This window comes from Capricornis sumatraensis, chromosome 1, assembly GCF_032405125.1.
Source record: "Capricornis sumatraensis isolate serow.1 chromosome 1, serow.2, whole genome shotgun sequence".
In the NCBI taxonomy this organism is placed as follows: Eukaryota; Metazoa; Chordata; class Mammalia; order Artiodactyla; family Bovidae; genus Capricornis; species Capricornis sumatraensis.
This window is the reverse complement of record NC_091069.1, coordinates 162,923,361-162,947,859: the sequence shown is the minus strand read 5'-3', so window position 1 is coordinate 162,947,859 and position 24,499 is coordinate 162,923,361. Positions and strand designations below refer to the sequence as shown.

At 43.6% G+C, this 24,499-nt stretch overlaps 1 protein-coding gene across 1 annotated transcript in view; it reads right to left on the bottom strand.

The window, feature by feature from the left end:
- The window catches only part of PLCXD2 (phosphatidylinositol specific phospholipase C X domain containing 2), a 51,395-nt gene extending 38,170 nt beyond the window's left edge, over nt 1–13,225 (bottom strand). The window contains exon 1 of the mRNA XM_068966788.1: nt 13,066–13,225. Within this exon, the coding sequence (XP_068822889.1) occupies nt 13,066–13,225 (160 nt within the window). The remainder of the gene's footprint in view (nt 1–13,065) is intronic.
- Nucleotides 13,226–24,499: the final 11,274 nt, after the last annotated feature.

The window sequence follows — 24,499 nt, the reverse complement described above, 5'->3', positions numbered from 1 at the left end:
CAATGTGTAAAATAAATGGTATTTGATAATGTGGTAATGTAACTATTAATAAAAAGTTTCCATTTCACAGTTGGTTTGTGGTGTGGTACACATAGCTAACCTCCCCTTCCCCACTGCAAGCTGACAACATGGTAGGGGAAAGAGTGAAACAAGAAATGACAGAATTCTTACAGAATAAGCAGAACAGTAAACAAGCATGGGAGGGTTGGGAGGGTCACTTATCTATGACTAGAAGTTCAGGATAGCTTTCTTGAAAGAAGTAAAATTTTAGTTGAAATCTAAATATGCATACACACACACGTATATATAAATATAATGAAGACACTAATTTCAAACTCAAATCATCTTACATTGAATATAATAGCAGATGTGAGTGAACGTAGGAGGTTGGGCAAATTGTAAGATTTAGCTCTGGAAATCATTTCCACTGGATGACATCTATCTCTTCTTCCAATTCTGAAATATTCTATGGGTACCTCAAACCCAGCATGTTCAAACTAAACATATCTGTTTCCCTCCATCACTCCTAAAACCCTAAAACTCGTGTATCCCTATTTCCGGGAATACCATCTCCCTACTCCCAGTTCCCCCAAACAGGTGTAGATTCTCTTTGACCCTCCAATGACTCGCCAAGACCTGCTGACACTTCCTTCTATATATCTCCCATATCCATCCTTTCTCTTTTATCCACATGTCACTGTCTTCCTCAGGTCAATATCATCTCCCACTTGGATGAGCTCATCAACGATCTAAGTGGTCCCCTTGATTCCTGTACTTCCCAACTCAAATACCTTCTGTGGACTGCAGCCAGAGTGATCCTTCCAAAACACAAAGCTTCTCTGTCATTCATCTGCTTAACACTCTTTCTGTGCCTTTTAAGGTAGAGCGAAATCACTTTAAGGGTTTTCCTGGTGGTTGAGACGGTGAAGAATCTGCCTGCAATGCAGGAGAATCAGGTTCAATCCTTGGGTTGGAAAGATCCCCTAGAGAAGGGAATGGCTACCCACTCCAGTATTCTTGTCTGGAGAATTCCATGGACAGAGGAGCCTGGTAGGCTGCAATCCATGGGGTCACTAAGAGTCGGATACGACTGAGCGACTTCACTTTCACTTTTCTCTTTCAGGCATTGGAGAAGGAAATGGCAACCCACTCCAGTATTCTTGCCTGGAGAATCTCAGGGACGGCGGAGCACGGTGAGGTGCTGACTATGGGGTCGCACAGAGTCGGACACGACTGAAGCGACTTAGCAGCAGCAGCAGCAGCAGCAGCAAATCACTTTAAGGGTTTCCCTGGTGGTTTAGATGGTGAAGAATCTGCCTGCAATGCAGAAGACCCTGGTTCAATCCCTGGGTTGGAAAGATCCCCTAGAGAAGGGAATGGCTACTCACTCCAGTATTCTTGTTTGGAGAATTCCATGGACAGAGGAGGCTGGTGGGCTACAGTCCATAGAATTCCATGGTCAGAGGAGCCTGGTGGGCTACAGTCCTTGGGGTCGAAAAGCTGGACATGACTGAGTGACTATGCAGTCAAATCACCTTAACGTGGCTTCCAAGACCTCTGGTATCTGTCACTTTCCTCCTGGCCCCCTCCTCTTTGCCTACAGTAAACGACAGCGAATTATCCGGGTTTGTTAAATGGGCCATTTTCTTTCTTCAAGGTCTTCATCCATATTGTTTCATCTCCTAGGATACTCCTAGCCTTATTCCTCTCATCCTGGGGGCTGGTTCTGATGTGTTCTTCAGATTACAGTGTATTCATCACTTCCTGCTGGGGGTGTCCCTGTCTCCCTGTTAAGACATCCCTGCTGTATGCTTCTATCAACAGCAATCTTTACCTCCCTCATCATTGTACATAGCGCATTGTATTATAATCGTTTGATTAAATGCCAGTTTCTCCAACTAGATTGTAAGCTCTCTGAAGGCAGGAGCCATGTCTGTTGTATTGATCATCACTGAATCACCAGTGCCCAGGAGAGAACCTGGCATATGGAAGATAATCAACACATATGTATTAAGTAGACTGAAAGAGATAATGAATTTCTCGTATTACCCCTCAGCAGCCCTAATAATGAATGGGTCATTTTATTTCTCTTCACCCTATGCAGTTATTTTAGGGTTTCTAATCCATTCCTGATCAAGTCTTTAACTAGCTGCTTTTTTGCCTTTGGGATAATGTTTAATGTTTCATCTTGGCATGACACATAAGGCTCATTAGCCTACTTTCTCGGCCTTATCTCCATTACTTTGTTTAAGTGAAATTGATGCTTGGGTTTCCTCATGGAAACTTTATCTCCCAGTCCTTGGTACCCCTGCACTGCGTCACTCTTCTCTCTACCTGTAACTCATTGCTCTTTATGCTCCTTATATCAACCCAAGGGTGATCTCCTCTTGGAAGTCCAATCTACCAAGCTTTCCTGCTCCTACCAATAATGGAATAGGTGTTGGTTTTCTGAGTGGTTTTGTGCCCTGTGTATTTTTATCTATAATGTTCAAACTTTGGCTTTCTACTTTTATGATCAGAACTTCATTAAGAGCAGAGAGAATAATCTTACTTATCTCTCTATCACCTAATTTAACACAGTACCTGCCACAAAAGGGCCACTTGATAAATATCCTTTGAATACTTCCCTTTTAAATAAATAACTTTTTAAAAATACAGGTAATGAGAAGCAAAAGGAGCAAACAAGCATCAGTAATATTTTTTAGCTAAGCTGACATGATGTGCTCATATTATTCCTATGAGGGTCTATGCAGCTACCTCCTGCCAGAGGAATCTCTTAAACTCAAACCAGGGAGGAAGGAGAGAGGGAGGGGAGAAGGAAGAGAGAGAATAGGGAGGGAGAAATGGATGGCTGGACGCTGCCTTCACCTTTATCTGTTCAGCATGTGGTTTTTTGCCTGGCTTTAATACTTAAGCATGTTGCTTTCAGTATATAAGCCTTCAGTCTGCCAGAGTCTAGGATGTCCCATTCTCACCATCATTGCAGACACGTCCAAGCTCCAAGACATTTGCATTATGAGGTACAACTGCTTCCTATTTTTTTTTCCTTTACTTAGATTTTGTTAGGTCTGTACAGAGGGAAAAAAAATACTGATAGAATATTCTCTGAGAAGACATAATGCCCTCCAGGCAATAGTTCTAGAGTAATTGGAAATTATTTTTCAAAACCCTGTTATTCTCTTAGAAAATATCAACTGCTTAGTAGCCAAGGAATCCAAAAAAGACTGCTGATGTCTCACAGATAACACGAGGTAGACGTCCCCTGAGAGTGGTATAGGTCTCTGTGGCCAACCCATGTGACCTGGGAGCTACCCAGAGATCTACTAATGCCATCCTCCCAGGGACTGTTTGAGGCTCACTGCGTTCAGCAACCTAACTCCCACATTTCTGTAGATGTGAGAAGGTGGAAGAACTCCTACTCACCACGTGTGTGTAAATACTCAGACAGATTTAGTCACAGGTCTCCTCCACCTAAATTTGGTTCTTGACGTGTGTTCAAATTCTTTTCACACACACAAATACACCCACCTATTACAATTTCTATAAATACTCCCTCTGCAGGCCTGGTATGAAACTCTAATTAGGGTTACTCAGCATTTACAAAGTGGTTTGTGCTTTTCTCAAAGGCAAAGTTACAGGAGCTAAAGCGCTTCACGACCATTTCCTCTAGTGTGCACATACCTAAAAGCTCTTAGAGGTCAAGGGAGAGCTGTGGAGCCAGCCTGTCACGTGGAGCAGAGATCAGGTCAGAGCACGTGTCAGAAACCAAATCCCCAGCCTCAGAAGCTTGTCTGAAACAGCAGCATGCAGGTGACAGCAGCAGGCTCACAGGATCTGAAATGTCCGTGGGCATGTCTCGCAGGAATTTTAGAAAGGGGAAGCAACAGCAGGCTCTAGAACTGGGGCTCCTGAGGGTGAGACTAAGGGCGTGGCTCAGCGTGCATGCACTGCGTGTGGGTTGGTGGTAGTTTGTGTGCATTTGCATGTGTGGATGATGCTTATGTTTGGAGGGATCAGGAAGCCTTCCACTGTCGCGGAAGGTGTTATAACATATGTAAAGAGATTTGTTTAAAGGAAAGCATTTTGCAATATTCCTACTCTTCATCTGGTGATAAAATGACTGGGTTAGGAGTGTAAGTTCTGGGGCCATGAGGAGAGCAGAAGCACATTTAGCAACATGGTCCTGTCACAGAGAGTCAAGTTTTCCCAAAGGCTTTGGATGGCTGGAGATGACAAAGTTTGGGATAGGGGGATAAAGTAGCTGAAGAGGATTTCTGGCTCTCTTGATTGGTTCCCCACAGATAGCATTTAAGACTCCTTTGGTACTCACAATCTGGGCTACCCACCAGGTAGCCTTCCCTTAACTCCAAGTCCCCTTGAAGGGATGACCATTCAAGTTACCCTGATCTGGTCAGAGAACATGGAGCCACATGGCTTAATTGGAAGGTTAACTTAACTAGACTGCAAATTACCTGAAGAAATAGACTGCATTTTACAACTCTTTCTTGCTGTCCATTCCCAACACAGGCTTTCAATAAATGACTACCATGACTAATTTTTTTTTTAAAGATGCATTATTTTGTGACAGATGATGTTCTTAGCATGCTCTATGAATTTATTTAAATTCTCAAACTAACCAAATGAGGTAGTGCCACTTTTATCTCCGTTTTGAAGAGATAATAATGAGCATTGAGACACGGAGAGGTTAAGTAACTTGCTCAAGGTCACAGAGTCGTGAGGCGACAGAGCTGGGATTCAAATCCAGACAGTGTGGCTTTAGCATTCATACTCCAAACCAACCCATGGTTCTACTTCTTACAGATATGCGTGATTCCTGAATTTCTTGTGGCTTTTGTGTGACTGGGGCAGGGAAAGGATCTCAGGAAGTGATGAATCTTCTTAGAAGAGAAACCTATTAATACAAACACTAAATCATAGCCTCTTTTTATTTCTCACCATGACCACCTTGAAGAAAAAATGAAACACAACAGCAACAAAAACGTACTCCCACTTAAGATACGATTTTGGTTGTGTGTGATTTTTTTTTTTCTTGATTGGGTCAGCCCTGGTAGATTAGGCTTGGTCCTTGGTTTTCCACAGCCTCAGATTCCATAGCCTCATAGGCGAATGAGTCTCTTCTAGGGCCAGCTCACGGTTTGTGATATCTCCAGAGTGGCGCCAACATACCCTTCCGGTTCCACAGTGGATCTTGCGCCATTTTGGGTCCCCATTCCGGTGAGATACACCAGACCTGATCCAACTTCCAGACGCAGGACTGGGGTAATGATTCCCTCTGTCCTGCTCTCATAGGGATCTGTCTCTCTGCACACATGTGGGAAGTGAGTGTGGGGCCACAGAAGAGCTATAGAAACCGTGAAGTAGTCAAAGGCAGGACTGTATAGGAAAAGGACAGGGTTCTAGAAGGATGAAAGAGGAGAGGAGGGCATATCATCCACCAGGTGAGGGCAGAGAACGCTCTGGGAATTGAGAGCAGTGAGGTCCACATGAGGGCTGGTGCTGGAAAGGGAGAGGCTGGGACACAGGCCAGGTCAGTGGAAGGAAGGGGAAGAGTGAACAAGAAAGGAGAGCAGGCTGAAGCTGTAGCCACACTGGAAACACGAGACGCTCACATCTGACCAGGGCAGAGGGAAGACAGAAAGGATGCGGGGTGAAAGAACTGTTCCCAGGCCAGAGGTGACACCAGAGACCTGCTTCTGATCGGCTGACCGTCTGACTCTGACTCAGAATTTCCATGGCCAGTGGGGCTCAGTGATAAGCCTTATCTCGAGCTACAGTAATATTGTGCAAAGTTAACAAGAAACCGATTGGAAAATATTCAGAGTGTTGCATACGGCATTCACAGAAGGTGAACCTAACCTATCTATCTGGTTTAACTCTGATCACAGGTGAACATGATGGGGACTGCCAGCCACTTCTCCAGCATTCTTACTGTCCTGTTCCATGCACTAAACGACTGACTCAACAGTTACCAGTGATGGAGCTGCTATCCTGTGCTAGGACTTAGGATTGTAAAGGGAAATATACCATATTCTCTGTGTACAAGTTGTACCCAGATGATGTGGAGGCAGATGGATGGAGAAGTGTAATGATAAAGATGTTAACAAAGCCTTCCTAAGGGGCAGCAAAGGCAGTCCTCCAGCCATTTCCCAAATATACCTCCATTCCTAAGCTTAACAGCTTTATTTCAAATGGAAAGCTCCCTTCCCTACCCTGACCCCCCCAGGCCGTATTGAAATTCTGAACATTCTTCAAATTCCAGGTCAAATGTCATTTTTTTCAAGAAAGTAGTTTCTATTCTTAAAAGCTGAAATTAATCTCTTCATTCTATGTGCTTAGTCATGTCCAATTCTTTGCGACTCTATGGATTATAGCCCACCAGTGTCCTCTGTCCATGGGATTCTCCAGGCAAGAACACTGGAGTGGGCGCCATTCCCTTCTCCAGGATATCTTACTGACCCAGGGATTGAACCCTGGTCTCCCACACTGCAGGCAGACTCTTTATCGTCTGAGCCACCAGGGAAGACCTAGTTGATACTCTTAAAAGCTGAAATTAATCCTTCCATTCTATGTGCATCTGTAACACTATTTACATCTTTGTTTTAATATTTAACCCAATTAGTTTTTTAAAACTGTGTATGGTGAATACACGTGTGTGTTTGTGTGTGTGGTGTATGTGTAAATATCTCTAAGTTGTAAGCATGTTTGACAGTAGGATTGATGCCTGATTCTCCCACAAGCCTGGCATGAGGTTTCTTTAAATGTACTCAGAGTACGTACAATTTGAACTACTCTACAGTACAGAATGGGAAAGACTAGAGATCTCTTCAAGAAAATTAGAGATGCCAAGGGAACATTTCATGCAAAGATGGGCTCGATAAAGGACAGAAATGGTATGGACCTAACAGAAGCAGAAGATATTAAGAAGAGATGGCAAGAATACACAGAAGAACTGTACAAAAAAGATCTTCAAGACCCGGATAATCACAATGGTGTGATCACTCATCTAGAGCCAGACATCTTGGAATAAATATGAAGTCAAGTGGGCCTTAGAAAGCATCACTACGAACAAAGCTAGTGGAGGTGATGGAATTCCAGTGGAGCTATTTCAAATCCTGAAAAGTGATGCTGTGAAAGTGCTGCACTCAATATGCCAACAAATTTGGAAAACTCAGCAGTGGACACAGGACTGGAAAAGGTGAGTTTTCATTCCAATCCCAAAGAAAGGCAATGCCAATGAATGCTCAAACTACCGCACAATTGCACTCATCTCACACGCTAGTAAAGTAATGCTCAAAATTCTCCAAGCCAGGCTTCAGCAATATGCGAACCGTGATCTCCCTGATGTTCAAGCTGGTTTTAGAAAAGGCAGAGGAACCAGAGATCAAATTGCCAACATCTGCTGGATCATGGAAAAGGCAAGAGAGTTCCAGAAAAACATCTATTTCTGCTTTATTGACTATGCCAAAGCCTTTGACTCTGTGGATCACAATAAACTGTGGAAGATTCTGAAAGAGATGGGAATACCAGACCACCTGACCTGCCTCTTGAGAAATCTGTATGCAGGTCAGGAAGCAACAGTTAGAACTGGACATGGAACAACAGACTGGTTCCAAATAGGAAAAGGAGTATGTCAGGGCTGTATTTTGTCATCCTGCTTATTTAACTTCTATGCAGAGTACATCAGGAGAAACGCTGGACTGGAAGAAGTATACGCTGGAATCAAGATTGCCAGGAGAAATATCAATAACCTCAGATATACAGATGACACCACCCTTATGGCAGAAAGTGAAGAGGAACTAAAAAGCCTCTTGATGAAAGTGAAAGAGGAAAGTGAAAAAGTTGGCTTAAAGCTCAACATTCAGAAAACGAAGATCATGGCATTCGGTCCCATCATTTCATGGCAAATAGATGGGGAAACAGTGGAAACAGTGTCAGACTTTATTTTTTTGGACTCCAAAATCACTGCAGATGGTGATTGCAGCCATGAAATTAAAAGATGCTTACTCCTTGCAAGAAAAGTTATGCCCAACCTAGATAGTATATTCAAAAGCAGAGACATTACTCTGCCGACTAAGGTCCGTCTAGTCAAGGTTATGGTTTTTCCTGTGGTCATGTATGGATGTGAGAGTTGGACCGTGAAGAAAGCTGAGCACCAAAGAACTGATGCTTTTGAACTGTGGTGTTGGAGAAGACTCTTGAGAGTCCCTTGGACTGCAAGGAGATCCAACCAGTCCATTCTGAAGGAGATCAGCCCTGGGATTTCTTTGGAAGGAATGATGCTAAAGCTGAAACTCCAGTACTTTGGCCACCTCATGCAAAGAGTTGACTCATTGGAAAAGACTTTGATGCTGGGAGGGGTTGGGAGCAGGAGAAGAAGGGGGCGACAGAGGATGAGATGGCTGGATGGCATCACTGACTCGATGGACGCGAGTCTGAGTGAACTCCGGGAGTTGGTGATGGACAGGGAGGCCTGGTGTGCTGCGATTCATGGGGTCGCAAAGAGTCGGACACGACTGAGCGACTGAACTGAACTGAACTGAACTGAACTGACTGTTTTAGGATGCTAAAGTGAGAAGGCTTTGCTTCATTCTAGCAATTGTGACTCCTTGTCTGCACATGCCAAAAATCATTTCTTGTTCTGAAAAGGCATAAAAAAGTAATAACCTTCACAAAAATGACCTAGTCATTTTTCTATGTTTGTAGGTGAACAGGCAAAAAAAGAAACAAAAAACCTTCAAACTAATCAAATAATTTTTTTTGGAAAGGACTCTACCCTGGTGGCTCAGAAGATATAGAACCTGCCTGCAAGGCAGGAGACTCAGGTTCGATCCATGGGTCAGGAAGATCCCCTGGAGAAGGGAATGGCTACCCATTCCAGTATTCTTACCTGGAGAATTCCATGGACAAAGGAGCCTGGCAGGGTACAGTCCACGGGATTGCAAAGAGTTGGACATGACTGAAGGGTTTTCACTTTCACTTTTCTAAATTTAATTTAATCCAGTGTCTTAATTACAAATGAGGAAACTAAGACCTAAGAAATTCAGATACTTCTATAGTACCAAACAGCCAGAATCAACAATATCAAATTTCCAGACCTTTATATTCAATGCTCTTTCCAATAGACCAAATAGATTATTTTTAAAAAGAGATAAAACATGTTTTTTTTTTAAAGAAATAGCACTAAAATATATAGAGAATTCATTGGAAACCACATATATTATAGAGAAGAATTTTCCTATCTGCCCATTATCCACAGAAAAAATTCATGCTTTCACTAACATGAACAAAATTGTTTGTAGAGTTTAAAGCTTTAATTAAAAAATCTGACTTTTCTAGACTTTTCACCCTTAAGGTCTCAAATTCTTCTTCTGCAGTTGGCAGGGAGAACCGTTCTGAGGTTCTCCACGATAGGTCAATATGTCTGGGTGAAACTGGTCATTAAAGGTGCTCTTAACAGTTGTGGGCACGAAATAACACATCAAGGCTTTGCTGAGAGGTGCACGTTCACGCTTGTTCTCTCCCATCACGACTTAGGCAAATGCAATAGATGCACTCAAATCTGACATAGTGAACTCCATCCCAGTTCCTCTATTAAGGTCAGAACCCCTGCCTTTTCCCTGCCCTCTCCCATGTCACTGCTGCCCCACTCCCACCCTGACAGAGCTGACCCATAGTAAAGACACCCTGGGTTAGCACACACAAGCACATGTGCACATATAGAATAGGTCTAAGCACTACGTTTGAATTTAAAACTTACTGGATCCCATTTTCAAATGGGGATATTTTACTGGCTTCTGTTTCTGGACAGGGATACACATGGGCTTCCCAGGTGGCTCTGTGGAATCTGCCTGCTGATGCAGGAGACATGGATTCAATTCCTGAGTTGGGAAGATCCCCTGGAGAAGGAAATGGCAACCCACTCCAGAATTCTTGCTTGGAAAATCCCATGGATGGAGGAGCCTGGCAGGCTATAGTCCATGGGGTTGCAAAGAGTCAGACATGGCTTAGTGACTAAACATCAACACACACATACATTAGTGTGTAACCTAGAAAGCATACTAAAAAGCAGAGACATCACTTTACCAAAAAAAGTCTGTCTAGTCAAAGCTATGGTTTTTCTAGTAGTCATGTATGGTCTATAAAGAAAGCTGAGCTATAAAGAAAGCTGAGCACCGAAGAATTGATGGTTTTGAACTGTGGTGTTGGAGAAGACTCCTGAAAGTCCCTTGGACTGCAAGGAGATCCAACCTGTCAATCCTAAAGGAAATCAGTCCTGAATATTCATTGGAAAGACAGATGTTGAAGCTGAAACTCCAGTACTTTGGCCACCTGATGTGAAGAACTGACTCACTGGAAAAGACCCTGATGCTGGGAAAGATTGAAGGCGGGAGGAGAAGGGGATGACAGAAGATGAGATGGTTGGATGGCATCACCGACTCGATGGACATGAGTTTGAGTAAACTCCAGGAGCTGGTGATGGACAGGGAGGCCTCTCGCGTGCTGAAGTTTATAGCGTTGCAAAGAGTTGGACACGACTGAGTGACTGAACTGATATATATATATATATATATGTATAATAGATAATAGATATATAATATGTATACATATCTGTATATGTCTAGCTAGACAGTGATATATAATTGGTCAGATAAAAAAATCACCCACTTTTAAAAATTCTTTCATTTGTTGCAGAGGACAGTCGGAAAACTAGTCTTCAGTTACAGAACTCTCCCCCGACCCCAGCTGCTCTGAACTTCCCAGGGCCTCCTTAGGGGCACAGGGAGAGAGCATGGGTCTTGGAGCCAGCTACATAGGAGCTTAAATATTACTTCTGCTGTTTGTTACTTGTGTGATCTTGAGAAAATTACTTAATCTCTCTGGACAGTAATTCTCTTATTTCTAAAATGAGGTTACTACTCATCTTGGAGGTGTAAGTGTTTGAGGAAATTATGCCAGAGAGTGCCATGTGCGTGTGCTCAGTGAATAATAACTATTAGGATGAAGGTGATGATGAGCGGAAAAGGAAAAGCGGAGCAAGGAGGAAGATGGTGGCCTCCACTTCCCGAGTGGCTGTCTGTATTCCAGAATCTCTCAGCAGGTCCTGGCAGAACTCGACTGCTAGTCCTGAGCTGGGGAATATGAAGCTCAAGGTAGAGAAAGGAGCACTAGCGTCGAGGAAGGGGTGCAGGGGCTGGGGGAGGAGGGGGAAAGGGTTCACAAATGGCTAGCATTTAATATGCCATTTTCCTCTTCTGAGCTTTATATCTTTGCATACACTCATGTCCCGTCCGCTGCTGGGAAAAGGGCATTCACAGCAATGAGTTCAGTATCTTTTGAGCAGTCAAGGACACTTTTTTTTTTTGCTTAGAAGGACAAGACTTCACAAAGCAGTGGCTGAACAAATTTCTGTGCCCCCTCAGTGGATAACCACAGAATTTCCAGTTACAGCAGCAGGCCCCACTATTTGCTAACTCTGGCAATTCTAGTAACTGGGAGAAACCCTAGAGATTACAGGACAAATGTCCAGCTCCTTTTTGGAGTCATGGGGTCAGAGTACACAGCCACATCATGGGCAGAGCTGCTGCTGTGGTCTGAACTGTCCAAAGTACAGCGGGAAGGAGGAAGTCTGAGCCTACCCGGACATGCCCCGAACGACAGGGTCATTTTGTGCCTGCCTAGGATGCCATTCTGTTTGCAAACACATTCTATTTGCCGTACCACCTGACAAAACAATTCCATCAAAAAGCCTAAAGACAAATGACTCATGTTAAAAGAGGCCTGTGCATCATTTCAGCAATGACTCCACAGGCGTCAATTAAACAAGGAAAAGACCTGTTCTGAAGCACCACCGTCTATCTCCCAGAGAGCCGTAGTCAATGGCTGATAGAACACAAGTGATCATAACTATAAAGAGATTTAGCAACCCTCTCCTTGCTCAAAAGCAACCAGAGCCTATGAAGACGATGAACCTGGAAGACCTCCAAAAGAAGAGGCGACTCAGGGAAGGCTGCACCTGAAGCCGGCACAACTCTTCCTCATGCATAGAAAGCAAAGACCTGGGGTTGCATGAGGTCATCCTGTCTGCCACCAAAAGGCAGACTGCTCCCAGGGATGTCTGGGAGTTTGCCTGGTAGTCTAGGGATGAAGGCAATTGTTATGCCTCCAGGTGAGAGAAAGGATTGGCAGTGGTCCATTCCCCTGCTCCTGGCAGTGCTTTCCAAGTATCAGAATCTAGACCTTGCCCAGCACACAATACCAGGATCACTGTAGTCAACCTCCTTCCCTGGAAACCCAGCTTTAATCAGCTTTTGGATGGAAGGAAAAGGACAAATCTAATGAGAGTGTTGTCACAGTACAAACCCCCCAGGAGGGAGAGCGGCTGGTGCAGAAGTGGCCCAGTTCTAGATCAGCCAGGCAGACACCTGTGTATATATAGACAAAGCTTCAAACACCACTTCTTCATCACACCTAATGACTGGCCGAGACAAACACCTGTGTTCTCTATTTCTGGCTTTTCCAACAACAATAATATGTGTTTGGATACTCAGTCCTAGTTCTGAACCTCTTCTTAAATGCTAATCTGTTTGTTTCTCCACTATGCAAGGTCAGATAAATGAGAAAGAAAACACTTTACAGTGTTAATTTTGATCCAGATCTAAAACTGTTCATGACTTTTTATTCATTGTCTTGATCTCTCTTTTTATTTTGATACAAGAAAACACATCTTTCACACACCCTGGCCCCAACACTAAGAAGGTAATGTTCTTAGAATGAGTCTATTCAAGAACAAAACAAAAAGACCCAAGCAAACAAACCAAAAATGGGGCTTCCATTCTCAAGTCCCTTTTTGCCAATGAGGCAGTGTACTTAAATCTCTTTACAGCAGCTGCTTCAATGTTAAGCTTTTAGTTGGAAATAAAAAGAGGTTTAGTTAAGGTCAGTGACAATTATTTTCTCAGCACAATAGAAAGGCAGCCCAACCCATTAACCACACTAAAACGGCAGAAGCAAACAGAGTGGGTACAAGTAGGAATAGAAGAATACCTGGAATTGCCAGATTGGAAAGGGGGACGTTGTGGAGGTGAGAAGGGAGTGAGGCCATCCAGTCGGCATTGCAGACCTCCAGTGTCTTTGTCCCGCTGGGGTTGGGGGAGCAGATGGTCCCCATTCTGAGTTTCCTTCTTACCTTCCTAAACGCTAGCATCCCTTTCTGTCAGTCAGCTGTCCAAGCTCAGCCCAATGCCACTCATTCAGCGATCATCATCGCCCAGGTTCTCCAGCATTTCAGAGCCAGCTTTGTCACGCCAGTCTTGCCCAAAGGCCTTCGTGCCCCAGGAAGACGCGGGGCAAGAACGAGATTCCCTAGCCCCCAGTCCCCGCAGCACCCGCAGTCCCCACCCTCACCGACCCAGCCGCTGTTCCCTTAATCTGCTCAGACCCAGCTTCGTTAAACTTCTTACGTCCCCCCTCTGGACCGGGGAAAATAAATCTGACAGAAACTGAACGTCCTACGAGCAGCCACGCCTGGAGCCACTCACACGACAGGTGCCCACGCGACACACAGACACGCCGGTGTGTCTATACACTCGTGAGCGCCCGGACGCACCATCCTCAGCTTGATTTACGCTTTTATGAGTGCCACTGGGCTGGCACATAAGCTGGACCTGCCTGATCTCCCTCCTCCGGCTCCTCCGCACTGTTCCCCCTGCCCTGTGGCTTCCAGAAGGCGCTCAGAAGTGTAACCGGCGGGCCCCGGACTCCCGGCGGCCCCGCCCGGCACTGTCGGGCAGATTTGCCGGGCAAGGCGGCTTGTGATTGGCCGCTGGCAGAGGGCGCTCCGATTGGCCCGCGCCCTCACCGGCTGCCCCTCCGAGCGGCGCCCGCCCCTCTGCTGCCCGCCCCGACCTCCACCTTCTGTTACTCCCGCCTTCCTGCGCTTATAGCCGCTGCAGAGACTGCGGGCAGGGGAACATGCACGCTTGGACGAGTCAACGCTTGGATCGGACAGGTCTTTCCTCTGGCCTTTCACACAGTCAGCACAGAGGTTAAACGCAACCACGCGTTGCCCTCCTTCTTTCCCTTACACACACACACACAAACACTCACACACACACACGCACAATGACAATTACACAGGGAATATATAACATTTCCAATAAACCACACAGGCAGCAGAAATATGAGAGATAAAGAGGCTAAGAGCAGTATATCACATCTGAATGACAGTATCAAGGATGGTTTGTATTTGAACCATTACCTAATTAAGATTCAGGTACACACTACTTGGAGAAGGCAATGGCACCCCACTCCAGTACTCTTGCCTGGAAAATCCCATGGACGGAGGATCCTGGTGGGCTGCAGTCCATGGGGTCGCTAAGAGTCGGACACGACTGAGCGACTTCCCTTTCACTTTTCACTTTCATGCATTGGAGAAGGAAATGGCAACCCACTCCAGTGTTCTTGCCTGGAGAATCCCAGGGGGACGGGGGAGCCTTCTATGGGGTCTCACAGAGTCGGACACGACTGAAGCGACTTAGCAGCGGCAACACACTACTTATTCCCATTTTGCAGAAATGGAGATGATACTTTACATTTGCATTCCCTGTTGTTTGGAACCTTCTTCCAAATTTTTTGTCCCATTTGCTCTTCACAGTATCCCTAAAAGTCAGGCAGGGTTGGTGGTAGGTTGGTGATAAGACCCCCCCCCCCTTTTCATATTCGAAATGAAAAGTCTGGGAGCCTTCTGGGAACAGTTCATGTGGCGGCCCTATTTGGAAATCCCATTGTGGAATAAGACCCTTGAGCCCAGAGGCTTGTGGGCATAGAAACCCATTTTTGTGCTTTTTTCAATATTCCGTACACTCTCAAATGGTCCTTTTCCACGGTGTAAACTATAGGGCCTCTGTAATGATGAGAACTTTGTACATCGATAACCACATCGATAACCTCTGTAATGATGAGAACTTTGTACATCGAACATCCTGGCAAATAGGCAAATGGAGAAAAACAACCAGACCTTGATGATGGGACCCTGGAGGGTGTCAGGCCAGGCAGCTCCCCATTGACTCTGGAGGGCTTATGGGAAAAGGAAACAGCAACTTCTGCCACGGGAAAAGGAAACAGCAACTTCTGCCAAAAGCAGACAGTAGGCTCCTGTACAAACAGACCTCTGGGTGAGCTGACACTTAATCACCGAGTGGCCCCACCTCTTCATCTCCAAGGTAACTACACAGCAGCAAAGCAACTTTACTGTACACTTAACTCTTGCTGTATGGTGCCCCCTTTTGACATTTCATTAAATTTCCTCTTCTAGCCTATTAATGTTCGTTTAAACCTGCTTTTCAGCTTTTTGAGCTGTGTAATAAGACCAAAAGTTTTGTTTCCTGAAGGAGTGAGTGAAAAGTGAAAGCGAAAGTTGCTCAGACGGTCCGACGCTTTGCAACCCCATGGACTGTGTAATCCATGGAATTCTCCAGGCTTGAATACTGGAGTGGGTAGCCTTTCCCTTCTCCAGGGGATCTTCCCAACCCAGGGGTGGAACCCAGGTCTCCTGCATCGCAGGCAGATTCTTTACCAGCTGAGCCACAAGGAAGACTTGGTTAGTAAAAAGAAAGTCTACACTATTTATCATACAGCTTCTGATTTTTAGAGAGCACTTCAGTGTAAGTGCTGTACATGTTGAGAATGACTGTCACCTAGCAGTTTTAGTCAATGAAATGCTCCCTCACCCCCACCCCATATTCTTGAAGGAGTATCCCAAGATTTACTTTTGAAATGTCACCTTTTCTGGGCTTCCTTAAATGTACAATTTAGAAAAAAAAAAAAAAAGAAAACCTCAAAGGAAAGCTGCTTAAAGAAAACAGAAAGTGTTCTTTCAGCTTTACCTGGAATGTTAATTTCAATGACTTTTCCCCCTTATTTTTGAGCTCTTAATGGAAAGAAGGAGCAGAATAAAAACACATTAAACCTTAAACTGAGAGAGATCACTGTGAGAGAACAAGAGAAGTGGAACCACTTCAGAACGAGACTTTTGCACCTCTGGCAGTTTTCAGTCAAAACTACTTAGCTGTGTAAGAAAACATTCAGAAGAAGATAGCATGCTCTCCATATATTCTTGAGTCAGTGCTGGAAGAAATTTTGCAGGTGAAGACACAGCCTCTAGTATAGTACTTGGCATGTAGCAGGTGTTCTAGAAACTTTTGTTAGAAGGAAGGCGATGCTCAGTAAACATGCCCTGCTGGGTTCCAGGCAGTACCTTAGAGCAGTGTTTTTCAACCTTTAATGTGCAAATCAGCCATATTCTGATTGAGTTGGTCTGAGACAGGCCTGAGATTCTTTGTTTCTAACCAGATTCGAGCTGCTTCTGCTGCTACTGGTTCAGACCATGCTTTGAGTAACAGGGCATTAGGAAATAAGCTCATTTGCTAGGTGGGAATATGCACTGCATTTTCACTCTTTTTTCTGAGGTTTTATAACATTTTAATATCACTTTTATAATGAAAAAATAAACTTACATTAAAAATCCCAGCTAAGAATTTCTAAGTATTAGAGAATAATTGTTCTGTCATACTGTCTTGGAAACCAAATTACAAGCGGAATGTTTATACTATGCCACATTAGCTTTGGAAAAACTAATTTTAAAATATAGATTAATACCTAGAGTATGAATGGTTAACATTTTGTTACATACTGTATTATGAAAAAAATTAAGCAGAGAGGAGACTAAATTAATAGGAGGATTGAATTTTAAAGCAAGTCCATTTTAATTGACAGTTACAACCAAGGGAGTGTTGATCCTGTGCAAATCATTTTGATAGGTGCTAGGAATGGAGGGAAAGTTAAAAGCTGGCATATGATGAACGTCTGATAATATATAATCAGGAGAAAAGAGAGTCAAATATGTGAATTTCAAAAAGTAATGTGAGGCTGAATGAGGGGTAATAATAATAGAAGTGCACGTGGAGGAGAATTACATTTTGATGGGGGAAGGGCCAAGAGATGCATTAAAGAGGAAGCAGCCTTTCAAGCCAGGTCTAGAATTCCAAGAAGAGTTTCTGCAAGTGGAAAATGGGTGGAGGGCTTTGGTGCATGAAATAGATTGTATAGCTGAGAAAACATAAGCAAAGCTATGACAATGAATGCGAGATGTGAGAAACAGATAACACGTGAGGGATACATGGAGACTAGAACTCATTTATTCTCATTGGACCATCACAAGAGCTCAATGAGTTAAATACTCTTCCTAGCCCCATTTGACAAAGGACACTGAAGCTTAGAGGCTACATAACTCTGCCCTAGAGCTCCTAGCTAGTGGCAGAACTGTGACCCCAGTCTCCTGATCATTGTGCCAATGGCTTCTCATCATATGTTACCTATTATTATTGCAAACCTGGTAAAGGATGTTTAAGACCACAGTACATTAAAGAGTTTGGACTTCCTTTTTTACAGATAAAAAGGGCCATTGCAAGTTTTTGAGAAGGGGAGAAAAATGATCCATACTCTATATAGAAGATAACACCAGCATAATGAAGAATTGTTAGAGAAATACAGTCATTTGGGTAAGTTATTGAAATCAGTTATCTAAGCAGGAAAAAAGTGAGAAAGCATGCAGAAACTCTGGTGCACAGAGCACCTTTGAAACTATGGTGCTTGCTTCTTGGTTCTCACTTCTTATCTCCAAGGACCTATAACTCAAGGCCCACAGTAGACAGCCTGACTTCCTCTGGGATTATTTTCATCACTTGAAATTCTCATCAAAATGTTCATCAATTAATCAAACCTGTTTCTGTAAATATGTCTACAACTTTTATTTTCTTTTCTGGAATTGTTTTTCTCCATTACTTGCTTAAGGACCCTACTGAATTCCTGAAGAGGTGACTGCAGGCTTTGTCCTGTCTTGGAGGCTACATTATTTTGGAAATGTTAAAGATGGTTCATTTTCTTTGGAATCATTTCAGAAGTGAACACTGATGGTCCCAGAGCAAACGGCTTGTCATTTGGATATGTCTGGTTGGCAGGGCAAGATGGCCTGGGTTTTGCTTGACTGAAGGCACCTTAAGAGCTTCCGAGGAAACACGTCAACTTAATGATGCTGAGGCTGAGGCTGAGGCTGTCTCCGGCCCCCACATCCAAGACCCTGTGCTACCTTCTCTCCCAGGCTGTGTGCTTAATGGGAAAGGAACAGCCCGAAGAGCATTACAACCAGGCGTGTGTTTGTTCTAGGGTCATGGTCTGGAGGTGAGAGTTTGTACGATGCTTTGAGTTCCACAGCGATGCCCCATTCATGACTTTTTTCCTGGCTGGAGGATGTAGTGAGGGTGGGGAATTGAAATGATGAGCCAGATAAATGAAAGATGAAATGGAGTGTAAGCCTGCTTTGCGCCTCATATCAGCAGTTCATCTCTAGTCATTCTCAGCCTCATTTCCCCAATACAGGCTCCCAAAACAATGTGATAAGGATCAGAATAGAATGAAGAAATATCCCCAATATGGGCAGTGCTGGGGACACGATGACAGTAGCAACAATTACCTTCAGGAAGAGTGACATCATTGTAGCAGCTCGGGACATTCAGGAGCCTCCGTGGAAAGAGACGTCACCAAGCACACTGCCTTGTGGACATGTATGATACACCTCAGACATTGCTGACATGAGGAATGAGTCAGGAGCAGGGGTCAGTCATTTTGTTGATCTGGGCTAGAGCCAGAGACCTCGTGGTTGTGACCCAGACCCTGATCATACCCAGGTGAGTGTCTTTAAGAACCTGAGTAAGGAGCAGCAACAGCTTAAACAGGAATTGTCCATATATGGCTCCACTTTGTGCCTACCTGGTATTTGTGATCAACAACCAGGATTCTGTAACAAGACAAGAGTGAGTGTATGTAGCAGTACCAGCCCTGAGATTTTTTCCTCCGGATGTGAAAGCTTGGTGATTGGGAAGAGCCTCTGAGCCTCTCTGTCTTTTTTTTAAAAAGATAATTTTACTTATGTATTTATGTAGGCTGTGCTGAGTCGTTCCTGCGTGAGCTCTCTCTAGTTCTCCGGCTGTGGGGAGTGAGGGTTACTCTCTAGCGCAGTGCGTGGGCTTCCCATTGCCGTGGCTTCTCTTGCTGCGGAGCGTAGGCTCTAGGACGCGTGGGCTCCGCAGCTGAGGCACACAACATGGGTTTAGTTGCTTCGTGACACGTGGGATCTTCCAGGATCAGGGTTCGAACCCGTGTCTCCTGCGTTGGCTGGCAGATTCTTCACCACTGTGCCACCAGGGAAGTCTGCATCTTTGCCTTTTTTTATTTATTAGACATCAACTGTTTCTGATATGTTTAAAGATTTCCTTTAACAACACATGTTTGCTATAATACTTTTGTAAAATTAGTGTAATGTCCATTTATTCCTTCTAGCACACCATATTTCTGCAGCCTCTTCCATCCTCCCTTCCCACCCACCCCTTTCACTAAAAAAAAATGTAACTGAGGGAAGCTCCACATCTTTATCTTTCCAGTTAGTTAGCTTGTTTTTGCTTAGCCAAGTCAATGCTCTTTTGTTAGCTAGTTAACTATAAAGTGCCTGATTTAATATGTTATGGAGCCACCTTCTGGTAATAAAGGCACACTTCATGCGTATAGTAAGTTCCCTTTCAGTTACCCTAAAAAAATGTCTCCACATCACCAGCACCAACAGAACAGCTGGGAACTTATGTAAATACAGACTCATGGTTCACACTCCAACCCTACTGAATCCGATCCCCTAGGGGTGGCATCTTTTTTTCTGTCTTTATAAAAAGCTCCCCGGGGGATATTTATGTCTTACATGCTTTAGATCAACACTTTGGCATATCAATCCATTTCTTAAAAAAAAAAAAGTTAGGATATCTATGTTGTGTATAAGTTTAAGCGATTAGAGAAAAATATTTCAGTTTAACTGGCAGGAAAACCATCCGCTGTCTCTACTCACCCCACCCCAAGGTTCTTGGAATTATGCAAGTGACATCAGTTGTTAGCATGTGTGTGTACGCTGGTAGGCATCTTCATCATCACTTGACCTTCCATCACAACTAGTATGACCTCTGTACATTTGTTATTCATTTAGCAAATAATGACCTGATTCCACATTTTGATTTGGTGACATCATTTGGAAATACCACGTTGCCACATCACCGGAGTAGTAAACAACATGTTGTTTGACAGCAGATATTATCACTCCCTCCCAATCTTATTATTAAAATTATAAGTTTACAAAGACAACTTCAACCAACACAGATAAACCTTTTTTAAAACAAAGTAAATAAAATAATGAATCATTAGTATTTTCCCCTTATCCACTCTCTCAATATTAGGTTATAGTCAAAACTCTTAGTATGTTTCTTGGCTTTTTGAAGATTTGGTTTCAGAGAATTCTGATCTGCGGAAATCTCTGCAGCTAACCTCCCACCTCAGCCACGTCTTGAGGCACCCTTCCTAAACTGTGCCCACAGCTGCGTCTTCTTTTTAGTAGCAAAAATAGAGAAAGTAAAATTTACCTAGCACATTTTTCTGTTTCGTGTGTGCGTGCTAAGTCACTTCAGTCGTGTCCGACTCTTTGTGACCCTTGGACTGTAGCCCACCAGGCTCCTTTGTTCATGGGATTTTCCAGGCAAGACTACTGGAGTGGGTTGCCGTGTGCCCTCTTCCAGGGGAATCTTCCCGACCCAGGGATTGAATCCAAGGCTCTTATGTCTCCTGCATTGGCAGGGGGATTATTTATCACTAGCACCACCTGGGAAATCCCTTTCTGTTTCAGCCAAGTATAAATAAGAATGTTCTAGAAGTCAGAGCTAGGCATAATAATGAAGTAGGGAGGAAATGAGTCCCTAAGACTGGAAGCATCCAAGCCAAGTTTGTTAACAATAAGACAGGAAGGTGGTGAAAGCTTCGATGGAAGATTGAACTACGTGAGCTTTATGCTCCTTCCAACCAACCATATTCTGTTTTTTCCCTTCTCTGAATATAAGGCTGTATCTTTACACACTGAAGCCATTTATCCCTCCCCTCTTTATTACACTGTTTTACTCAAATCTTTGACTTCTTTTGCTGGACCTGAGACTACTGGAACACCTTTTCTAGAAATATGAAACCAGTGTTCTAAAATCACGCTGCTACCAGGGTAAACTTGAGTTGTGATTTGGGGAGTGGTTTTATAATAAAGCCTTTATATTAGTTATACACTCTAGCCTCTGCTCAAGGCCAAAACTCAAAATTTTTTCTACTCCTTCTCCATATTCAGCATCCAGGATGAAATGCTCTGACCAGTCCTAGAAAGCCAGTCCTAGAAAATCCTTAGTGAAGTTCTCAGCATGAGGAGTATGAATGGCCAGGATGGGAGTCATCTCTGGTGTTTCCAGCACCTCCATCCTGGTGGGACTGGTGTGTGTGTGTGGTTCGAGGGCAGAACGCCTCAACTCTCCCACCCGAGGCGCCCTAACCCTAGAGAAGGGTATATTCTTACTGCCAGAGCCCCTAGGCAATCATTCATCCTTTCAATTCATTCTTTCAATTTACATAAGTAGATATTTGTCCAAGGAAGACATACAGATGGCCAATAAGCACATGAAAAGGTGCTCAATGTGGCTAATTACTAGAGAAATGCAAAATAAAACCACAATGAGGAACCATCATACACTGCTCAGATTGGCCATCATTAAAAAAATCTACAAATAACAAATGCTAGAGAGGATGTAGAGGAAAGGGAGCCCTCCTATACTGTTAGCGGGAGTGTAAATTTGTGTAGCCACTATGGAAAACAGCATGGAGATGCCTCAAAAAACTGAAAATGGAGCTGCCATGTGATCCAGCAACCCCACTCCTGGGCCTGTATTCAAAGAAAACCATAATTTGAAAATACACATGCTTCCTGGTGTTCACCGCTGCACCATTTTCAATAACCAAGACATGAGGCAACCTAAATGTCACTAACAGATAGATAAATAAGATATGGTGTGTGTGTGTATATATATATATATATATACACAATGGAATATGACTCAGCTAAATAAAGGAATGAAATAATGCCATTTTCAGCAGCATGAATAGACCTAGAGATTATCATACTAAGTCAGAAAGACAAATACCACATGATATCACTTATATGTGGAATCTAAAATATGAAACAGATGAACTTATTTATAAGACAGAAACAGATCACAGACATAAAGAACAGACTTGCAGTTGCCAAGGGGAGCGGGGGTGGTAGAGGCATGGATTGGGAGTTTAGGATCAGCGGATATAAACTATTACAGATAGAATGGATAAACAACAAGGTCCCATTGCATAGCACAGGGAGATATATTCAAATCCTGTATTTAAACCATAATGGAAAAGAACATGAAAAAGACGATGTATATGTGCGTGTGTGTGTATAACTGAATAACTTTGTTATATACCCCAAACTAAGACAATATTGTAAATCTACTATATTTGAATAAAAAACAAATTTTGTTGTCCATCTATTACACTTGAATAGAACTGATGATCTAGTTTCTCCGGTGACTTTGAATCCCCCCGGGCACGCATCCGTATCAACGGGCATTCATGACCCCTAACGTGAGAGTCTCAGGTCTGAGGGAAAGGCATCGAGAATCTTGTTAGACATAGCAAAGATTCTTGGTTTCCTCATGCTCTGATCCAGTTCAGCAAGGTAGAAGAATGTGCGTGGATTTTCAGAGAAAACTGGAAATAGTATCCATCCGCCCAAACCCTGGGCAACAGGGAGCAACAGCAAGTTGAGAATCAATGACATAGGCCGAATTTCTCTGGCCATTAGAAACAGGACTATCTCCTTAAAGTAAGAGATGACCAGAAATTCCTACCTAAGACTTAACTCTTTGCTCGTGATCAGGAAAAAGCTTCACTCGCAGAATTCCCATGACTATTCTTTGACCTGCTGAGATCTGTTCAGACCATGGATCCTCACCTGGCTAATTGGTGCTCTTGTTTTTTTCCTTCTTCTTCAAGTTTTACTGAGATAATTGACATATAACATTGAGTAAGTTTAAGATGTACAGATGATACATATGGAAAATGTTCACTACAATAAGGTTAATACATCCCTTGCCTCACATAATTACTTTTTGTTGTTGTTGTTATGGTGAGAACATTTAACATCAATTTCTTTTAGCAACTTTCAAACATGAAATTGCTATATAGTACTACATAAACTGGACTTCCCAGGTAGCGCTGGTGATAGAGAATCCTCCTGCCAATGCAGGAGATGTAGACAGGAGGGTTCGATCTTTGGGTTGGGAAGATCCCCTGGAGGAGGGCATGGCAACCCTCTCCAGTGTCCTTGCCTGGAGAATCCCATGGACAGAGGAGCCTGGTGGGCTACGGTCCATGGGATCGCAGAGTCAGACATGACTGAAATGACTTAGCACGCACTGATAGTCACCCTGCTGTACTTTAGATTCTCTAGAACTTTCACCTCTTGTAGCTGGAAGTTTGTGCCCTTTGACAAATGTCTCCTCATCCACGCCCCTCCCCTCCCCCTGTATACTTATTTTTGTGTCTGTCTACTTATTTTCGTTTTCACTGGCTCCCTGGATCTGGCTTTTTCTCTGCACCTGTGGATGATCTGACTGATTACACCAAAGAGAAACTTTAAAACTGACCCAGAAACCTGTTCAATCTAAAGCATCAGCCAAACTACCCAGATTGAGGCTCTGGTCTCCTCTAATCTGACAATAAGAACGTTTTGAAGAATGTATTTTTCAAGTGGATGGTGTGAGACACGGAGTAAAAAAACCCCATAAATCTCAGCCCACCAGATTGAGTGAGAGACTGTCACTTGTTTTAGCTTAGTTCTCTGTTCGGCTAACATTTTTCTCTTATTTGCCACCTCCTGTCACTTACTCATACCATATGTAATTGAGCACTAACTTGTCCCAGACCTTGCCCTCGCTCTGGGGTTGCTGAGCTGTGCAAAGTAACCTCACACTCCTGAGGACATTCCAGTCTAACAGAGGCGTTCACAGCCTGCATTTCCTTGACTGCGAGTTTCCATTTGAACATGCCACCAAAGCAGCACAACAGACTAGAAAGTTTGGTCTCGGTGAGATAGAGTATCTTTAAGTATTTATTGACTAAACATACAGTGATCCAGCTGTTTACTAAAAATTTGGAGACGTGAATAAAGTTCTGTAGTAGAAGAAAGGGAAGTGACTGCTGGGTCTTCTGCTTGGGGAGCCTCCAGTAGGAAGGCTGAACCAGAGCTTGCATCATCCCTCACTGCCTTGTGTGCGGCATCTTGCCACAGGGCCTGCTTTGACTTTGAACTGTTCCCACGATTTCTGCTGAGGTGTCAACAGAAAACACTGCTCAAGGGTTTGAGTAGGAACCAAAGTTTCTGTCTTCAGTTGAATTCTTCAAGGTGAATTTGGGAGAGACAGCTTAGTCTCCTTTGATATAAAGTGGTTTAATGGTGAGAGGAAAAGTTTACCCTGGAGTTCTAGGG